The sequence below is a fragment of the Rhipicephalus sanguineus genome, chromosome 10 (assembly GCF_013339695.2).
Source record: "Rhipicephalus sanguineus isolate Rsan-2018 chromosome 10, BIME_Rsan_1.4, whole genome shotgun sequence".
In the NCBI taxonomy this organism is placed as follows: Eukaryota; Metazoa; Arthropoda; class Arachnida; order Ixodida; family Ixodidae; genus Rhipicephalus; species Rhipicephalus sanguineus.
This window is the reverse complement of record NC_051185.1, coordinates 128,702,784-128,723,464: the sequence shown is the minus strand read 5'-3', so window position 1 is coordinate 128,723,464 and position 20,681 is coordinate 128,702,784. Positions and strand designations below refer to the sequence as shown.

The 20,681-nt window shown below is 46.2% G+C and overlaps 1 protein-coding gene across 1 annotated transcript in view; it reads right to left on the bottom strand.

Annotated features, from left to right (window-relative positions):
- LOC119406732 (EGF domain-specific O-linked N-acetylglucosamine transferase) overlaps window positions 1-20,681 on the bottom strand; it is a 346,078-nt gene that overhangs the window by 265,683 nt on the left and 59,714 nt on the right. The window contains exon 5 of the mRNA XM_049420193.1: window positions 16,359-16,467. Coding sequence (XP_049276150.1) covers window positions 16,359-16,467 — 109 coding nt within the window. The remainder of the gene's footprint in view (window positions 1-16,358; window positions 16,468-20,681) is intronic.

The following is a 20,681-nucleotide window of genomic DNA, read 5'->3' as shown; positions in this document are numbered from 1 at the left end:
GGGGGATCGGCCATGAAACAGGCGGTACCTTATTTTAGAAATTAAATTGTTTTACAATACGAATAAGTTTAGGAATGAATGTTTTAAAAAATTAGATTCACTGGTACAATCCAGATGTTAAAAAAAAAAAACCATTTGAATAGGTTGTAACAGTGAAATGGTGCATAAACTTAACATTCTATTCTTTTTGTTTCCCGTAAAAACTCGCACACGGCTGCGCAAACGTTCCTGTGGCTAAAGCCCATTTCAGTTGCACCAAAGGAAAGAATCACCGGAAGGGATAAATTTAAGCCCATCCTTCGAAGAGGTTGATCTAGCAATCGTTTTCTTTGATTGGTGAACAATCTGCATGTTAAAAAGAAATGATGCAGAGATTCACTCTCGTTGCAGTGGAGGCATAAGGGTGACTGTACCAGACCCGACCTGTGGAGGTAGAAGTTCAGTGGGGGAACTCGGCATCTTATCCTGGTAATTGATACTTCTTCCCTTCTAGTGCAGCACCAACGATTTCTCCATGGATACTTAAGGTGTGGAAACTCAGATGTTGCCAAAGCCGATTTGGCAAAGGTATCCGACGTTGCAAACTTTTCAAATCGTGCTGCTGACACGAACGCCACCGTCGGCAATATCGAGATTATGGGACCATTATGTGATGCCACCGCAAGTGCATCTGCATATTCATTGAGGGTTAGACCCTTGTGCCCTGGTACCCACACTAAGCGAATAAGGCGATAATGTATTGGGACAAGGGAATAAAATACTTCTAAGGCATTCGAGAAATTAGGTGCAGTTAATGCAGAGCAGATAGATAAACAATCTGTCAGAATGACAGCTTCTGTTATTGATAGGGGCAATTTACGTAAGGCTAGGACAATGGCAAGCAATTCCGCTTGATAAATAGGCGTAAAGTCGGGTAATCGAATTGAAAAAGACCAATCCAAAGCTGAGGATGCAATTCCCACTCCTGCCTTTTCTTCACAAACTGAAGCGTCAGTCGCTATAACGATGTTTGTTTCTAAATGTGACAGGTGGTCTTCCAAAACGGCATTCAGGTACCTATTGGGTAAATGTTTGCATTCTTTAGGAAATATATTGTCGAACTCTATTCTAATTGTTTGAGGAGATCTGTTAAGTACAAGTACTTCACGAAGGTTTACTTGTATTTTTTCCAAAAGCTTTTGTGCGACAATCACTTGTGGGCACCTTAATCTAGACCACTGCTGGTTAAAAAAGGACGTCGGCTCATTGATAAAAACATAAAGTGACCTTCTCTGAGGTGTCGCATATATCTTTAGGAATGTACGTACGGTTAGAATTTGGAACCGTGTAAGAAGAGAAGGCAGGCGCGCTTCTTTATACAAAATATTATTTGCGACAAATTTAGTAAGCCCAAGACATAATCTTAATGATTCGCGTTCTAGCAGAACCAGTCGTCGAAGTTTGTACGCAGGTGCTCCGGAAAACAAGACGCAGCCAAACTCCAATATCGGGCGTATATACATACAATAAATCATAATGAGCACATCACGACGTAAACCAGATCGTTTACTGCTGACTCTACGAAGCATCCCCACCGCCCGTGCTCCTTTAACTGCCATATTTTCTATATGCGCATCCCAATTGAGTTTTTCGGTATAGATCACCCCTAAATACTTGACTGATTCCACCTGCGGAATGACATCTTGTCGGTAAAGTAACGAAATTTGCACTGGGACACTTAGTGGGAAAACTACCATTGCGCTTTTCCTTATGTTCAAAGATAAATTAATGCCCTCAAGCCACGTTTCCAGAGTGTTCATATATATTTGTAGAATTTGATACAGTGTATGTATATCTGCAGCTGAAGCAAAAAATGCAATGTCGTTTGACAGATCAAAAGAGCAGCCACTTCAACCTCGTCTTCCTCAGAGAGCGACCGTGGTTGCTACTCGTGCTCCTCACTTCGTTGTCCTCTGTCAGTCTGCCGGCTTTTAGTCGTGACAATATACAGTGAACTCCCGTTAAGACGAACTCGGTTAAGACGAATTCTCGCTTATACCGAACAATACGGGACCATTTGTTTGGTTTCTCATAGACTCAATGCAAAAAAAATTCGCTTAAGACGAACCGCCCAACTGTACTCTTCTGTTAAGACGAACTTTCGCGGTGATCAACAACGCTAGCGATTCTGCGAAACGAACACTGCAGTCTTGGTGGGGCATTCAGGGGAAGGAGAGAAAGCAAAAAAAGATGAAAAAAAGCGCTTCCTGGAGCAACAGTGTGACGAAAAGTCAGGTGTTGGTATATTTCGCCCGAATTTGGACTGGTCTTATTCCCTTCGACTACCCGACTTCACACCCGTTTTTGTGGCTGAATTTCTGGCAGTAGTGCTCGCATTGCGCAAGTTAAACTCGACAATTACATCTGCCGTTATACTCACAGATTCCCTATCCCTCTGTGCTGCACTTTCTGCTGGGGTTGACTCCCACGTAATAAAGGCGTTTCGTGCACTGGTACCCGTGCATTTGAGAAAAGTTCGCTTAGTTTGGGTTCCTGGACATAAAGGGTTGCTCCTAAATGAAATTGCCGATTCTTTAGCGAAGTCGTCGATTAATGGACCGATTTTACCTTCTTTTCCAACATCCGCTTATGTGACGGCTGCGCGATTTCGCAGGCGTAGCATTATGGAAGTTTTTGCAGACACAGCACTCACAAGTTCCACAGAATATCGGCACTTATTATATCCCTGGCGGAGGTCATTTTGTCAAACCCGTAAACTGGAAGTGTCAATTACGAGGCTACGATGTCGTGTACCGAGGCTAAATTTCTACCAACACAGGTCTGCTCAGGCACCTTCTCCACTGTGCGCATTCTGTGGTGAGCTGGAAACAATTGATCATTTCTTTCTGACCTGCAGGCGATATACTACAGCACGAAAAACCCATTTGGAAAGGCCTTTACGGGCTATTGGAATGAATTTATCTGTGCCTGTGCTTTTGTCTTTTGGAGCCTCTATTTCTGGGTTCTCCAATGCGAAGGTTTGCGTGGCTGTGAGGGATTACCTCAATGAAACCAATCGGCTAACTAGATAATCTATATTACTATTCTTCTGTGTCAACTCATGTATATAGTTAAAATATTCGGACATTGATTTATTTTATTTCATTATTGTTATTTATTTATTTTTCATATTTGATCAAGTGTCAAAATTTCCTATCAAATTTATAATTTTTCTATTTTGTAACCTCCCCTCTAAAGAATTATAACATTTATAAAACCACTCAAGTCTTGGCCAATCCCCCACAGTGGGTGTGAGCCAAAGTTGCAGGTGAACAAGAACAAGAACAAAGACGCGAAGCAAATCGCGACGCGGAGGGCGCGAGATAAACGAAGAAGACCGGTCAGCGGATAAAGCCGGTATCCCCTCTCACCCCCAACCTGTGGGTGGGGGAGGTGTGGGCTTTATCAGCAAGGAAAGCAACAAAAAGAGTGGGGGATTTACAACTTGGACCCCCAAGCCACTGCGTCCTTTTGATCCCCCCCCCCCCGTTCTTCGGTTTCCCAGCTCGAGTACCAAGGAGAACAGAACAACACAAAAGCTTGGGGCCCCTCCGCCGTGGTCTGAGAGGCGAACGCAAGGGGAGCGGGGAAAAAAAAAGAAAGCGACAACAGGAACAAAAATGGTCTGTGCATTACAATCGAGTACGAAACCGATACCACGATCGCGCATTCCCGTCAGAGGGATCACGCGCATTGTCATCGCCATCACACAATGGCGCCCGAGCACATGTATTTTGTGGTCGATTCGCGCTGGTTCGCGTAGGACCTGTGCGCGTTCTATCTGTTCCCAGTGAACTGCAAATTGTGATGAGCCATTTTGATTACGGAAGCGCACGACAAAGGAAGGCTATTTTGCACAGTGAATATAGCTGCGTCGTGTCTTTTTCGTGGCGAGGCTTGTGACCGTGAGTAGCCCGATGGAATATCTTCAGCTGCACGTCGATCAGGAAAAGTTACTACGGGCCGAAAACGGGAAAATATCCGGACCTCAAAGAAAACCTTGCAGACTTTCTTAAGCAATTCAGCGTATAATGACTATGTCAAGGCAACAGCACGCGACCGAGGCGTATCCAGAAGTGATCTTAGAGCCAGCAAAACAGGCTCAGAGAAGAAAACGAACTGCCAGGACAATAAATTTTACATTCTTTGAAGGAAAAATGTACTTGTCTCTTAATTTTTTTTCTAATCGTCAACATAGGAGCGTGTTACAGTTTTATCATTAAAATGTGGTAGCAAATATCTTGACGAGCATTTTTATTTTTGAACACGCGAAATCGGATGCTCGTAAGATTCGTGTAAATATTCTGCTTGAAGGCATAGTCTTTATCTAGATGAGCCAAATAAATGCTTTTTCTTGTCTTTCTGCCCCCATTGTAAGTCTACTCCATTCAGTGTTTTCAAGTAACATATTTGGATGCACTTGGCATGTTGCATGTCTCTTTTTGGGGGCACTTCTGATAAGCCGAACTCCTGATAAGACGAACAGATGACCGCGGTCCCTTCGAGTTCGTCTTAACGGGAGTCGACTGTATACACAGCCGAGTGGCACGCGCAGGCGCACTGCACGTACGTTACAGTCACAGTTGCAGTTGTTAGAGTTGCGTTACAGTTGTTATGCTAATACTTATCCGTTATGACGGAGAACACATGCACGTTTCACAAACCCGTGTGCATGTGTGGAAGAGGTTCTTGGCAGTTCTTGAATAAGGTCATCATCACCGTGATCAGCGAGCACCAGCAGCTGGACAGGACTTGTTATTGGATCCGTTCATTTTCACGGCTACGAACGCTATAAGTGTAGTGAAGTGCGAGGTATAGTAGAGCTGGTGGAAACCGCGAATGGCTTTTACGAAGAAATGATCTATGATGCCTCCTGTCTTGGACGTGCACAGAAGTCTTGTGATGCCCAGGCCACATCGAAGCCCTCTTTCATGCCGTCTAAGAACCAGGCGTGGTTGGGTTTTGATAAATCAATGCTGAAGTCACCGGTAATCATGAAGGACATGGTCCTCTCGGGAGAGTTATTGTAGGAAGCATTGACCCTGGTTTTTGCTTAATTCACGTGGTCGACGTTGCGGACCACGTGGCGTGTGGATGGTAGCCCAGCGTCTTCCAGGGGTGCTCTTTCGTCATCTCGCTAACTTTCCTTGCGTTGGCCGCTGTGGTGTAGTGGTTACGGTGCTCGGCTGCTGACCCGAAGGTCGCGGGTTCGATCCCAGCCGCAGCGGCTGCATTTAGATGGAGGCGAAATGCTATAGAGGCCCAGCAATTACTATTATTATCACTTTCCCTCCGTGTCAATGTGTCTGTACATGGTTACTGGGTGATTGAGACTCTGCTATCACCTGTGGCACATACCCGCATAACATGAACTCTGGTATGCGGGTATGTGCCACACGTGACTGAGGGAAAGGGTTTCATGACGTACGCGTCAGGTATTTTGGGTTATTCAGGTCGTCACCAGTGAATCGTGTTCGTCATACGCTCATCCTACGCCATGCAAATTTTGGTATATTACAACCTATGGAGACGATCGGGAGAGCGCCCAGACGTAGGCGGCTAGGTAGGTAGATAGATACGTAGATAGAAACGCCCGAAGTGCCTGAGGTTCGCTAAGAAATGCATTTAATATTGAGCTGGCGTATGAACGCTAGTGCTTTGAAGTATGTGTGAGTCCAACGATACGAGAAACAGCGCGACACACGGGACAGTGAAAGAGACGGACCAAGCGCTGACTTACAACCAAGGTTTTATTCCGTACATGGGGGTATATATATAGGGTTGTTCGTTTTCGGGTTTTATATTTTTTCAAATTCGGGGGGTAAAAATCGGGCGGTATTTTTCAAACTGATATTCGGGGAAAAATCGGTTTTTTTGCGAAACCATTCCTTACTTCGGGTTTTTTCGGGTTAAATATACGGTTGTACTTATCAGAACTTACACTGAGCTTATCAAAACGTATCACGGGCTTTTTAAGTATAACACGTTAAATTTGGTGTTTCAAGCTGGTAATTGGGACAGACACCAGAGTATTATAGCAAATACAGTATACTACCCGAAATTTTGTGTTTGTTTGAAAATGAATCAGTGGTGTTTGAAAATGAATGAATCAGTAAACATTGACTCTTAGAAATTATACATTTTATTCTCGAAAATCTGGTCATCGATTTTTTACACGTCCTTGTTGACATACATTATCATCTGCATGCGCAACATGTCAGTCTCAATTCGAGATCTGTCCGGTCGTTGAACATATCTCAGCTGGGAGAAAGTTCTCTCCACATCACAGCTACCTAGGCACAACAATGTCAGTGCAGCTTTTGCAAGCCTTGGGTAGCGAGAAGTAGAGTCATGCCAATACTCGATTAGTTCGACAGCTGGGTTTGTGGGGCTCGCTTCCAGCAAATACTGGTTGAACTCGTCATTAAGGGAATCTACATTGTCGGTTACGGACATGAACAGAGGTCGGTAGTCCTCAAATGACTGCCCCAGCAGACGCTTCTGAAACGGATCAAGGACGGCTCCCAACTTCCACAAAGTTAGCTGGTTTTCCTCTTTTTCTGAGACGTTCCGTCCAAGAGTGCAGCGCCATTTTGTGGCGAGTTTCGTGCAGAACTCTTCAGAACATGTTTTTACTAAATTAGCGCTGCGCTTGGGTAACATAGACAAAACAGCTTTGGCCTGATCGCTTTTACCGATCATCGCCGAAAGCTCCCCGACAATCTGCTGCAGCTTCACGTTTACCAGGTGATCAAAGCTGGGCATCAAAAGCTTCCCACTTTCAAGCGTTTTCTGGGCTTCCAAAAGTGGGCCGAGTGCATCTCTCATCAAGATTGCCTTCGCATAAACAACTTCTTTTTCAGAAAGTATCCCTCGAATAGCTTCCGCTTTGCTGCTATCATGCGAGCTTTCAGCAAGTTCTGTTAACGAGCTCCACATTTCTACGACTACCACAAGTGCCTTGTAGAAGCTTTGCCATCGATTCGGGACAACAGAAGGTGGCTTGTCCAAAGAGGCCATTAGAAGAACAAATTTCAGTGTACTTTTGGTAAAGCTTGTTAGCGTGCTTAAATAACGCTCCAAACTTGATCACTACGGATCGAACATCAGACATGCATGGTAAAGAAATGGCATGGTCAACACTCACATGAATAAGGTGTGCTATATCTTTCACATGCAAGATTTGGATCCCTTCAGCCTGAAAGATTTCTCGAACCATCTTTCGCATGTACTCCGCTGAGTCTGTGGCTACTGCCACAACGTCTTTCCACGTCTTGCCAACCGTCAGGAGTGCCTTGCTAACTGCGCTGGCCACCGTGTAACTGTTCGATGCATTTACCCTGTCGACGTCGACCAGAACAACGTGCTTCTTCACGTTTTTCTGGCTATAGTAGCACAGGAGAGTGTTGATGGTAGGCACACCATTGATGTCTGGGGATTCATCGACGATGACGCTCACTTTCACATCTCGCATATCATCGCGGATTTTCTCCATGTCCTTGTCAAAAGCTTCTTTCAGGTATTTCAGCCGAAGTCTTTGTCCTGTTGGCATGGTCTTCGCGGCCTTGCAGTATTTGCGTGCGAAGTCTCCCAGCGGTCCGTCCGCCTGGTGCATGCTTATTCCGCTGTACGCTAGGGCACGAACAAAGTCATGGATAACGCCGTCTGCTTCAGTTTCTTTCGCACGCTGTCTACAGGACATATCAAAAAGCGTCTGCTGAGACGTTCCCGCAGTCTCAGCTTCCTTGGAAGCCGTCTTGAACTTCTTATGACGAGATGACATTAGATGCTCACGAATTCGGTCGTAGGGCTTCTTCGCTGGATCGGTGACCATCTCGGTGTTGCAATATTTGCACACTAAAGTGCGGGTGCCTTCACTGTCTTTCGTTGCGATCTGGAGATCTTCATGTTCTTTACACCAGTCATCCAGTGTCTTTCGTTTTCTTCCCATCTCCACGCTGAAGTTTCCGGTGCCGCCTTATGTCCGCGACGGTGGCTTTGCGCTCACAAGACGCGCCTGGTAATGCTAAGTGAGGATGGCGATATGCGTCTCGTCTCGTGTCGCGCGAGAGAGTGAGAGGCGTTCGCGCGGGGTTGGACGCTGGGGGAGGGTATGGCTGGCTTCTTCGTCGCTCAATCTCTCCCCCACCGACTGGTCACCCGTCCCTTCCGCGTGAAATTCTTGGAAGCAGGTGCACATACCCGAGACTAATCTGCAGTGGGCAAAGGGGCAGATTTCTTTGCTTTTCTTTCACCCTAAATTTGTTCACAATGTACTCGAAGCGTGGCCGGCCCCAAACGTGTTTCCCACTTTCTTCTGCAAGCATTTTTTTAGGGGGGGGGGGTGCATGTACGCTCTCACGCATGTGCGTGCAGAGGAGAGAGAGGGGATGTAAAGATTAGAGAGGAGAAAGGGGTGACAAAGGAGACAGGTAGTGGTGAGAAGAGAAGGGGAAGAGCATCAACACGAGTTAGCAGCAACTCACGATTGTGCAGATCGCTACAGGGAGGTTTATTCGGGGAGAAATCGGGTTTAACCCGATTCTCCTGAAACTTGTTCGGGGTGCAAGAATCGGGTAAAATCGGGTTTTACCCGAAAACGAACAACCCTATATATATAGCACATGCACCGTGAAAGGAAGGAGAGGAGAACAGTGACGTGGAACTTTGTTCACGAATTCTATGAAAGCTTCTGAAAAAAATAATAAAACCATCATCCACTAGACAGATAGGCAATTTCCCTGGTGAGGAGCGCTAACGAAGGCACGCTCACGCACATATCACCTTTTTTGTCAATGCAAAATGCCTCATAAATCTCACGTGCTCGTTGATCCCTGTATCACCGAAGTATCTTACATTGATCGAACATTGCATGACAGCCGCATACGGAGCTGTGCGCAGCTAGGTGGCTGCCCACAGAACCCCGCATTAGATTGCGATGTTCCCTGAGGCGGTCATTAACACACCGACCAGTTTGGCCGATGTAGCAGCGACCGCATGAGAGGGGGATTTCGTATACCGCGTTATGACAGCATTCAACAAACTTTTTGGCGTGTTTCTTGTCACACACGCGAGGCCCTCTGTCTTCTCTGTTCACCTTATTGCACATACCAGAGAGCTTATTTTTTGCTGAAAAGACAACTCTGATGCCTGCTTTTTGTGCTACTTTTTTTAAACTATGAGACATGCAAATATGGAATTACCGCTGTTTTTGAAAGTGGGCTCTTTTCCTGACGACTAATCAGTTTTTTTGGCTGTTTTAAGCCTTCTAGAAGACCTTCGGCAATGGAACACAGTAGGTTGTCCGGGTAGCCTGCCATGCGCAGTCTGCGCACCTGCGAGTCAAAGCTAGTGCACATAGTGTGATGGCATGATCGCGTCAACGCTGCCCCTAGACAAGATTTTGCAATCGCTCGCTTGACAAGTTTACAATGCGCAGAACTGTAAGGCAACAAGCTTTTCTTGGAGCGGGGGGCATACTGCCAGCACACGTGGTCAGATAAAAACATTTCAAGGTCAAGAAACCGAAGTCTGTTACCAGTGGGAAATTCAGTGGTTAGTTGCAGTTTGCTCATGCAAGAGCGAAACACTTCAACAATTCGATCAGCACATTGCTGTGTGTCAGAGTGGTTAGACCTGTAAAATATCAAAAAGTCGTCCACGAATCTAAACACTTTTACAGCGGTCGTCTGATGCAGGCATTCCATGAGGGATCTGTCATATTTGGCTAAAAGAATATCACTTAGGATCGGCGCGAGGCACGAACCTATGCAAACACCTTCTTTTTGAATATAAAGTTTGCCATCATGCTTTATAAATGTGGAACGTAAATAAAAGCTCAGCGTTTCTAAAAAGATCCTGACGCTGATTCCACACGAGTCCTGAAACCTAACGCTCCCATAGCGGTCGATGCATTCGCTCACCTCTGCGCAGACCTGGTCCAACGGCAAGGAATAGTATAGGTCCTTAACATCTACTGAAAAGAAGCTCACTTTTGAAGGACACCCTTGCTGAAGATAGTCAGACACTTCTTGTGGCTTTCTGATGAGGCAGGGATCCTCCACATCAAGGACAGATAGGGAACGTTGCAAGAACCTTCCCACAAGGCGCTGCCAAGTGCCCTGTTCCGACACAATGACGCGGAAGGGAATCTCCGGCTTATGCGTTTTTGCCGAAAAGAACACCGAAAGGTTCAAGCCCTTCGCCGACCGCACTGACGACGCCAGTTTCTGTGACGACGCCAGTTGTGTGAGTCGACGGGAGTATAAACGTGAGCCGACATAAGGCTGATAGTGATGCTGCAGTTGTGTAGATAGAACCATAGGTCGGCAAAAAAGTGTGGAGCTTACTCAGACTAACTCAAGAAATATATTTTGCGCTCAGGACTCACTCGGACTCAGACTCACCAAAATTTCCCTCAACTGGACTCATTCGGACTCAGATTCACTAAGATTATTCTCAACCGGACTCACTCGGACTCAAGCTCACCAAAATATTACTCACCCGGACTCACTCAGACTCAGACTCACGGGTCGATCTGAGTCTGAGTGAGTCTGTGTGAGCCGACTCATGAGTGAGTTTGCCGACCTATGCTGCTTAGTGAACACGGTCCTGCGCAACACATTTTGCAAGAAGTTCACTGCCGCCGAAGTGCCATCAATTTGCGAAACTCTACAGAACGTTAAGTCTGTAGTGAGGTTTTTGAAGCAAAGCGGACTGGCCAGCAATCTGAGCAAATCCGTTTGCCAGGAGGTTCCGACTAGATGGAATTCTCAACTTGCCATGGTAAAGTCAGTGCACTGTCAGCTTGATGACATTGAAAGACTACTTGAATCCAGAAATTCTGAACATACAAACAGCATACACAAAGGCACATTGCAAGACCTCATTGCGCTTCTCCAGCCATTTTTTGACGCGACGAGCGCACTCGAAGAAGAAAAACGGCCAACGTTTCACCCCGTTATTCTTCACTTCGCTAGACTTCAGAAAGATCTGGATACGCACCTTCGCTCTCCGTCAATGGCTGTAGAAAAGGCAAAGCTGCAGGAATGTGCACCAGACTTTCTGAAAGAAAAAGCCTCACTGAACGTTAAAGACAAAATAGCAACGCTCCTCTGCCCTCAGTTTCGGCACCTCAGAATGCTGACCGCCAAAGAACGAGACGAAGTCCATGCGCCAGTTAGAGAACTTATTTCTTCGTTTGCAGATGACAGTGGGCAAAGTGAGGAACAACCTAGCTGCCACAAAGAAGCAATGCTTGCAGTTGTTCAGAGAGTGGAGCGACAGTGGTGCGAATGTAGCAGTTACAAAAGATGAGCTTTCCGATTATCTCTCTATGGAATCGCCCTCCTGTCCATCTGAAGTTTTAGTCTTCTGGAAAAACAAGCAGCAGAGATATCCCAAGCTTTTCAGGCTCGCAAAAAAAAAATATTAGCAATTCGGGCGACCAGTGCAAGCTGCGAGCGTAACTTCAGTTCGGCGGGCTACATAATGCAAAAGCGCCGCACTTCGTTAAAGTCAGAATCGTTGTACTCCTTGCTGTTTTTGCACGAGAATTTCTAATCTGTGTAATAGAGACTGTTCATCGTGTGTCGTTTGATCATATTTGATATGCTCAATAAAATGCCAAATTACCGGAAAACGATGTTTTGTTTTCGCAGCGAACCTTCAAAAAGCCGGGCCGGGCCGGGCCCGGGATTGTCTTTTCGTACGACGGGCCGGGCGGGGCAGGCTCGCAGCCCTTTGCCGTCGGGCTCGGGCGGGCCTTCGACAAAGTCAGCGGGCCCGGTCCGGGCTCCGGCTCGGAAATACGGCCCGTGCACAGCTCTAATAGCATAACTGTAACGCAACTGTAACAACTGCAACTGTGACTGTAACTTACGTGCAGTGCACCTGCGCATGCCACTTGGCTGTGTACCATATACCTAGGGCAGGGGCGTATTCAGGGGGGGGAAGCACACCGGGCCCGTGCCCCCCCCCCACCCGAAATTTTTTTTCTGCCATGGTATACACAGCACAAAATGACGCTCGACCACACTTACCGGGCCGGACCCCACGTCGGATCAAGGGCGTGCCCCCGCCCCCCCCGAAAAAAATTTCTGCCTACGCCACTGATCCTATCCTAAATGAAGCTTAGTTGCGAGTAACGCCTGTCCTGTGCATCTGTGTTCCTTCATTGCCCTGTTCGCATACGCGCTATCCAGTATTGAACAATATATAAGCACTACATATCGGCTTACCGCATCTGGTGTTGGTAACGCCCATGTTGCTGTTGGCATCGTTATGCAAGTGTAAACAACTGGTTATATAATACATATGTGACTCTTCAACATATGAGTGTGCGTATACCACTTCCATATTTCTCTAGCGTCATTCCGTAACGTTTCGCTCAATATGAAACATTACGCCACAGTCACCATCCCGCGCATGCTTCGCATAACATGGATTCTCACGGTACGTGAGATCTGCTGAATTTTTTTTTTTGCCCACGGCCATTCTGCCACTGAAGAAACGCCTGGAAAGTGAGCGACCTCGCTTGCAGCGTCTGAAATCAGCATGCGGTGCTCGCCAATCTAGGGTATCTTCGTCATGAGTAAACCGAAGCGGAGCACGCGCGAGCACACACCTCTCGCATGCTTTAGAAGGCATCTTTTAGCTTTTTTTCGCTTTGTGTGCGCCATATTTTTACCGAAACCGTGTTTGAAGTGTTCGTTGTAAAAGTAGGAGGCTTTGAAAAATGTTCCCTATATGTGGACGCAATTTCAATAGGTAGCATAGGAAAACTGTGAGTGCACCGTTATAACCGATAGATCGTTATATCTGGGATTGTTAAAGCATAGGCGTGCGCACGGGGGGGAGCCTCCTCTGGTCACGTAAGAGGGAGGGGGGGCGCAAAATCTGCCTCGTACATTGATTTAGTAGGGGGGGGGGCGCTGCGATGAACCTTCGCCCCCCCTGATGGGGAACCCTGCACCCGCCTATGGTTATAAGTGGGTTCTACTGTAATCAGTACATCCAATCCAAATATTTTAAATGCGAAGCATTTCTTAGCGAACATCGCTAATCTCGAACATATGCTCTGGCGGTGCCCCGCGTTACACGGCGGCGAAGTGATCACACCGTCAAAATGGGAAGAAGCTATTACAAGCTCCGGACTCGAAGCACACCTATGGGCAGTCCAACGGGCCCGCGACGCCGCAGAGAGACTTGGTCTTTCTGTTCCGGCCCGCAACGTGCTAGGGCGCGTTCCGAGGGACCGAAATAAAGTTTATTCATCCATCATCCTCAGGCACTTCGGCCGTTTCTATCTACGTATCCATCTATCTGTCTATCTATCTAGCCGCCTACGTCTGGGCGCTCTCCTGGTCGTCTCCATAACTTGTAGTATACCAAACTTGGCATAACAGGGGATCAGTGTATGACAAACACAATTCACTGGTCGTGACACGAATAACGCAAAATACATGTCGCATACGTCATAAAACCCTTTCTCTCAGTCACGTGTGGCACATACCCGTAAACTAGAACTAATATTATGCGGGTATGTGCCACAGGTGATACAGAGTCTCAACCAACACAGTAACGGCGAACACACACACTGATACGCAAGGAAAGTGACAATAATAACAATTGTTGGGGTTTTATGTCCGAAAACGGTCATATGATATGAGAGACGCCGTAGCGAAGGGCTCGGCAAATTTTGACCATCGGGTATTCTTTAACGTGTACCGAGATCGCACAGAACACGGGCATTCAGCATTTTGCCTCCATCGAATTGTGACCGCCGCGGCCGGGATCGAACCCGCGATCTTCGGGTCAGCAGCCGAGCACTTTAACCACTACACCACCGCGGGGCACGCAAGAAAAGTAAGGAAACTGAAGACAGAACACCACTGGAAGACGCTCAATTACCATCCACTCGTCCACGTGGTCCGCAACGTGCACCAAGTGGATTACGCAAAAACCGGCGTCAACGCTTCCTACAATAAATATGCGGAGAGTACCAGGCCTCTCATCATTACCGGTGACTTCAACATTGATTTATCAAGACCCAACAACGCTTGATCTTTATACTGCGTGAAACACGGATTAGATGTGGAGAGGGCATCAGAAGACCTCGCTGCCACGTCCACGAAAGGAGGCATCATAGATCATTTCATCGTAAGAGGAATCCAGGATTTCCACCAGCTGCACTATACCTCGCACTTCAGTACACTTAGACTCCTCATAGCCGCGATCACGAACGGATCCGATTAACAAGTCCCGTCCAGCTGCTGGTGCTGACTGATCACGGTGATGATGACCTTGTTCACTAACTGTCAAGAACCCCTTCTATACACATACACACGGGTTCGTGAAACGTGCGTGCGTTCTCCATCATCAAAAAATATAAGCATAACAACTGTAACTGTGACAGTAACGTACGAGCAGTGCGCCTGCGCGTGCCACTTGGCCGTGTATTTATTTGGGGAAGCTTTCCTGAATGAAGCGTAGTTAATAGTAACGCCTGTCCTGTGCATCTGTGTTCCTTCTTTGTCATGTTCGGATTCGCGCTATCCTGTATTTAAGAATATAAGCACTACATATCAGCTCACCGCGTCTGGTGTTGATAACACCCATGTTGCTCTTGCCATCGTTACGCAACTGGTTATATAATACATATGCGACTCTTCAACAGATGAGTGGGCGTATACCACTTCCATATTTCTCTAGCGTCATCCGCAACGTTTCGCTCAATATGAAAAATTACGCCACAGTCACCATCTCGCGCATGCTTCGTATAACATCCATTCCCACGGTACGTGGGATCTGCGGATTTTTTTTTTTTTCCAATCCAATCCAAATTTTTTATTCTATTAGCTATTAGTTACAGACTAGAAACGTCCTCCGGTGCTAAAAGCTGTCGCCAGCAGCTTGACTGGACCTAGGAGACGTTGTACATGACAGCGCGATAACAGTAAACGTTTCGGTACAAAACTAAAATGCAAATTTGACACGGAGACACACGCTTACATGGTTGAAGACAGGATGTTTAACATTCAGCAAGAGACATTGTTGTGCAAATAGAGAGGCAATAAAAGAAAGCATTGTCATTTTATATGCATCGTTATACATTAATATATATTTTACATGTTAACGAAATACATCAATTCCTTGCGAGATAGATTGGTAGCGTTAATATGATTATTTAGAATTTTCGGCAAATTGTGTTTAATGGATTGCAACTTATATTCGGTGCAAAAGCGTGGTACATACCAAGGTTCAGCGTTTCTGAGGTGCACAGATATCTCATGGTTTTGCAATCTCGCTACGGATGTAAGGAAATCGCTATATTCTTTTTTTGCAAAATAAAATACTTGTAAAACACGGTATTCGTAGTATCGATCTAACCATATGATTTGGTATTTTTGTGACAATGTTTCTGTTGTTGATTGGGGTTCGATATTAGTAATGTACCGGAGAAGCGCCTTCTGTAAAGTAATTATTTTATTTATGTTAGTTCGCATTGTGGCCGCCCATACTGAACTACAATAACTAAATTGCGAGGACACAATGCGTGATAAATTTGTAGCTTGGCTTTTACCGGCATGAAAGCTCTACAGAGAGATAGTACACTGGCAACAGCAGAAAACGTTTTCCGAATGTTATTAAAATGAGCATACCAACTCAAATGACACGAAAATATTACCCCAAGGATTTTATGTTCATCAACTAGTTCTATATTTTGACCTCAATAAGTGATTGAATGCTCCGACTGAAGAGGTTTGTTTCTGGCTCTAAAAAGAATGACTTTGGTTTTGGTGGGGATAATTGTGATCACATTTAAATGTGACCAATCAGATAGCTTCATTAGGAATGCATTACATCTGATAATTAGTTCGTTTGCACCCTTTCCGTTAAAGAGTATGGTGCTATCATCTGCATATATAAAGAAATCAACTGTAGGATCTATATTTACTAAGTCATTAATATACAGGTTAAATAATAGGGGGCCCAAAAGACTCCCTTGCGGCACTCGATTTTTAATTGTTAAGAAAGAAGAGAGGACGTTGTCGATACATACACACTGAGTTCTAGTTGCAAGATATGATTTCATCAAAGCGAGTGGATGCCCGCGTACTCCGTACATTGATCCCATCGCACCGTATCCTATCACATCGACCACTGTCGTAAGGTTGGCATCGCATTATGCAACTCTCAGTGTTTTTATCGATCATTCCTACCTCGTACATTAGTAGATTAGAACCACCTACCCGAAGACATAGTAACTATGATCAAATTCTGAGTGAAAACAAGCTGGTCTTTATAAAATCCCTCACCAGTTCATGTGGTCGACAAAGAATGCCGAGAGTCTTGTTGCGCTCGCGGATGAAGCCGAAGTCGCCCTGGTTGAAGAAAAGCTGCTGTTGCTGCTGTTTGTTTGACGCCCTGCAGGTGAGGAAGCAGCATTGCATTCGTTGAGCTCAGCTCACATGAAGTACAACAAACGCTACGTACCTCTCACGTTCTACTTGACATTTTTTTACTCAAGCAAGACAAGTCATTTCTTTGCTTTGTTGCATGCATATCAGGAGGCAACGCTACAAAGGCCTGCTTCCATTTGTGACTAAGAGATACGTTCACAGGAGAGGTTAAAGGCTCCCTTCTGATTGTTATCAGAAGAAAACACTTCTACGACTACAGCGTAATAACATATGCAAAACTAGCTCAAATAAAGAAAAGAAAATGAAGTAGCCAAAAAAATGTCGAAAGTTATAAATATTTCTAACAATTTTTTTATCTTAAAAGTGCCTGAGGAAGTAAACAATAAATAATAGTGTGCAAGCATGCACAGTGCTACGCACTGTTGATAAGCAAGTGCGATATAGGGGCGCTGACACAAAAATACTGGTCTGGCGTTTCTCTTTTTGCAATATGTTGCTGGGGGCCAGTTAGTTATAACACGGCACATCGTTTGCTGCACAGAGTCACAGATTATTAATTACAGTCAGTTTATTACCAACCAGCCTCAGTTTCGGCTTGTGATAGCTCCAAGAACAACAAGCGGCCGGCTGCAACTAACACCACATAGTGTGTGCAAAATGGTAAACAAACTCAACCACGTTAACACACAGAACTGTGACGTACTTCCGAATTGCCTTCATCGTCTGGTTGAATTTTTTTCGCCTACCGCACGTGCTGCTTGATGACGTCGCCATCATCGTCGTTACTGTTGTCATCGTTATCGTATTTGCAACGACTTCCTTAAGGCTTCCACACTTTCCACACGTTCGTCGCAGGCACGGACTCGCGAGCAGCCACCGACTATAACATCATTGTTAGCTGCGCCAGCTCGTAGCTCGGCTGCAGTGGTGGTGTTATGGAAGTTTGGCATCACCTTCTGGTCACCTTAGATGTTGTCAGTGCCCCGCCACGGTGGTCTAGTGGTTATGGCGCTCGACTGCTGACCCGAAGGTCGCGGGATCGAATCCCGGCCGCGGCGGCTGCATTTCCGATGGAGGCGGAAATGTTTGAGGCCCGTGTACTTAGATTTAGGTGCACGTTAAAGAACCCCAGGTGGTCAAAATTTCCGGAGCCCTCCACTACGGCGTCTCTCATAATCATATCGTGGTTTTGGGACGTTAAACCCAAGATATTATATTATTAGATGTTGTCAGTGCTGTGAGGTGCGACGTATAGCACTGCATTGCACACGCAAACTTCAAAATTCATATAAATTACATTCCAAGCTATATTCGCTGTTGGGATTTGGTAAATGATATACGCATGTTCACAAGAATCGGTCCCACAGGCTTCCTCAGCCACGAAATTTGTGTCAGTACTCCTCTAAGTTATTTAGAAATTTTTGCAATTTGTGATACTAGTTAGGTTGCAATCGAGCTTGTCCAGAATGTAGCTGTGAAATTGAGTGTAGAGCTACTATAATTAATTAGAGCTGTGCAAAAGGCAAAATTTCGGGTACGAAGCAAATTCCAATAATGAAGTTTGAGTGCAAATTGAATCGAATAATATTCGAATATTTCTTGAATATTTTAACAAGGAAGTGTTTTATGCCGGGGTCCACCAAAACTTCAGTGACGTATTTCCGTCACGGAAATGACGTCGAAAAAGTGCACACGATCAGATGGCAAAGAAAAAAGTTGTGTCAATGGGAGTCGAACCCACGACCACTCAGTTCACGACAACAGATTACGGGCGCCACGGTCACACTCTCTGGAGGCTTTACAAACGCGCCTTTTATATCTCACACTTTCCTCTCACAGTGCTCTTGCTCGGCGGGGTGGTGTCGCCCTCTGGAAGCGGTAAAGTGAAGTAATGACTCATGAACGTGGCCTCCGCAATTAGCTCCTCAACGCGTCGTTGCTACGCCTTCGTCCCATTAAGCGCGTTTTTAATAGGAGAAATGCAATTTTGTCAGCGCCTTAACTATCCCGAGGTGGGGACTATAGCCCAAGTGTCGGCCTCGCTCATAGCATCCTTTCATACCAAAAATAGCTGTGCGACGCGCGCCTGCTTCGCGTAGCTGATACACCCCGTTCCCCGCTTGCGCTCACCCCGAGAGAAATCGCGGTCGGGCTACAGGGGAGATATGACCTGCGTTGCGTTTTCCTCTAGTCCTGCCGTGGCGTTCAACAACTCATTCATGACAGCCAGAGCAAATGGAACACGGACGAAAAAAAGAAACGATGACACAGGCGCTGTCTAACAACTGAATGTTTAGGCAGAGTGTCATGCGCCGCGCGGTGCACGAGACGATCACACACAGAACTGGCTCCTGCACCACACGAAAGCGACGTCACATCATTAAAATAAACTTAAAACAACTCAAATGGACAGATTATTACTTTATAATGTGTTAATCCTAAAAAATATTAAACAAAAAGTGTTTGACGAGTTAGTTAATGTACATCTGTTAATTAATGACATATCGCAGCCACCTTAAATCCAGGGGCGCTGCGAAAGGTAACAGTGGCAAACATGGCAGCCACGAGAACATCGATGCGCAGCAGTTTCTCACTATGATGTGCGGATCGTTGCGCTGCTGTTGGAAGTACTGCATTTTCTAGTTTGCGATGTAAAAACGTGGTGTTGTCGCTGGTGAGAGTGTCCTTGCAACCGAGTACCTCATTTTGCTTGTCGCAAAGGGTAGGTTCACGATGAAATAAATGTTTCGCAGTTCATGTGAACGTCCGGACGCACAAGAAATCCCAGTGCGGCTGCGAAGTGTTTTTACTAAGCCTGTGATAGCCGAGGGCCAATGCTGCTGCACTGCAGGTTTTTCGCAAAGTGCGAACACGTATCGACCATTATCATCCGTCGCTAGGTAAATCATGCTGTGCTCTCACCAGCCGTGTTATTCAGCAAGGCAGACAAACTGTGCGGCACAGTTTTGTAGGTAGGTGGGCTAACGCAGTCTGCTGTTGCCATTGGGCATCGTTTATGAAGTGCTGATCCCCTAGAGCACAGTGTAGCCTACAGAGCATCACGGCGACACGTCAGTATTTTGAAACGACTTAGTCTGCCGATTACTCCGTGAGGCGGTGACGGCACGCTGAGCGACATAACAAGGTTTCGTGTTGCATATTTGGCGTGGCTACAAGAGGCGAAGAGAAACAGTGACTGCTGGCTGCTAAAAAAATGATGGCAGGAAACTTGTCCATCATTATTTATTATAGTTATCATCTGCCAGTCATGCCTTGGCACTCAGAACACACACGCAATGCGACAGCGCCAGCGGGAGCAAAATTCTAGCACTACGGTGACGCCGGCCGAAAGCACAGATTCACACAGCGATAGTCAAAGCGTGTTGAAGTTCAACTGTACCGAAAGCCACGCTTTACGCTGTTCGCGTTTCTTCTCATCGCGATAGTTCATCACCACGAGCCGTTCATGAAATCTAAGCGCCCAGTGACTCGGTTCTGAGACCACTTCTGTTGTCGTGCGTCTTCCTGTCATCAGAGCCTTGACAAACTGGCCAAATCAACATTGTCGACACGGATGCCGGGAAAAACCGATGCAGCCAGCTGCATCTGAGTTTTGCGTGTCCTCCTGCGTCTCGCCGAGAAAGTGCATTGTTTCTTAAAACGGCGCATCATAGTAAATAGAGCCAATTCTGCAACGGTCATGTGACATCCAATATCAAAGGGACTTTAGACAGGACCACCAGCAGCAGCAGTAGCAGCAAGTCCGGCTGACGGGAGGCCGATGGGGAGGCATATTCGCTTGCCGACTCGGCACATTCATGGCATATTCAAACGGCGCGCCTAACCGGAAAACACATGGCGCTACTTCCGTGCGGTGCCGGAGTTGTTTCTGTGTGGGAGTGGCTCGTACACCGCGCGGCGCAGCAGTCTCTGCCGAATGTTTACTAGAAAAAACACCAAGGATATATATACGGGTCAGGAAAATTAACAACAAAACCGCCCTCCCCCCCCGCATCCCCCAAAGATAACCAACAACCACAGCAATAATATCATGCTTAGAAGATCAGAACTGCGCCGGTTCCAGGAAAGCCACTTCCTGATTAATCAGAGCAATAGACGGGCAGCTCACGCACGTGTTTCTTTTATTTTATTGCGATAGCAATTATATGGACACTCTCGACTGATTTTTTCCGTCGCCGTCATACCCTGGATATGTAT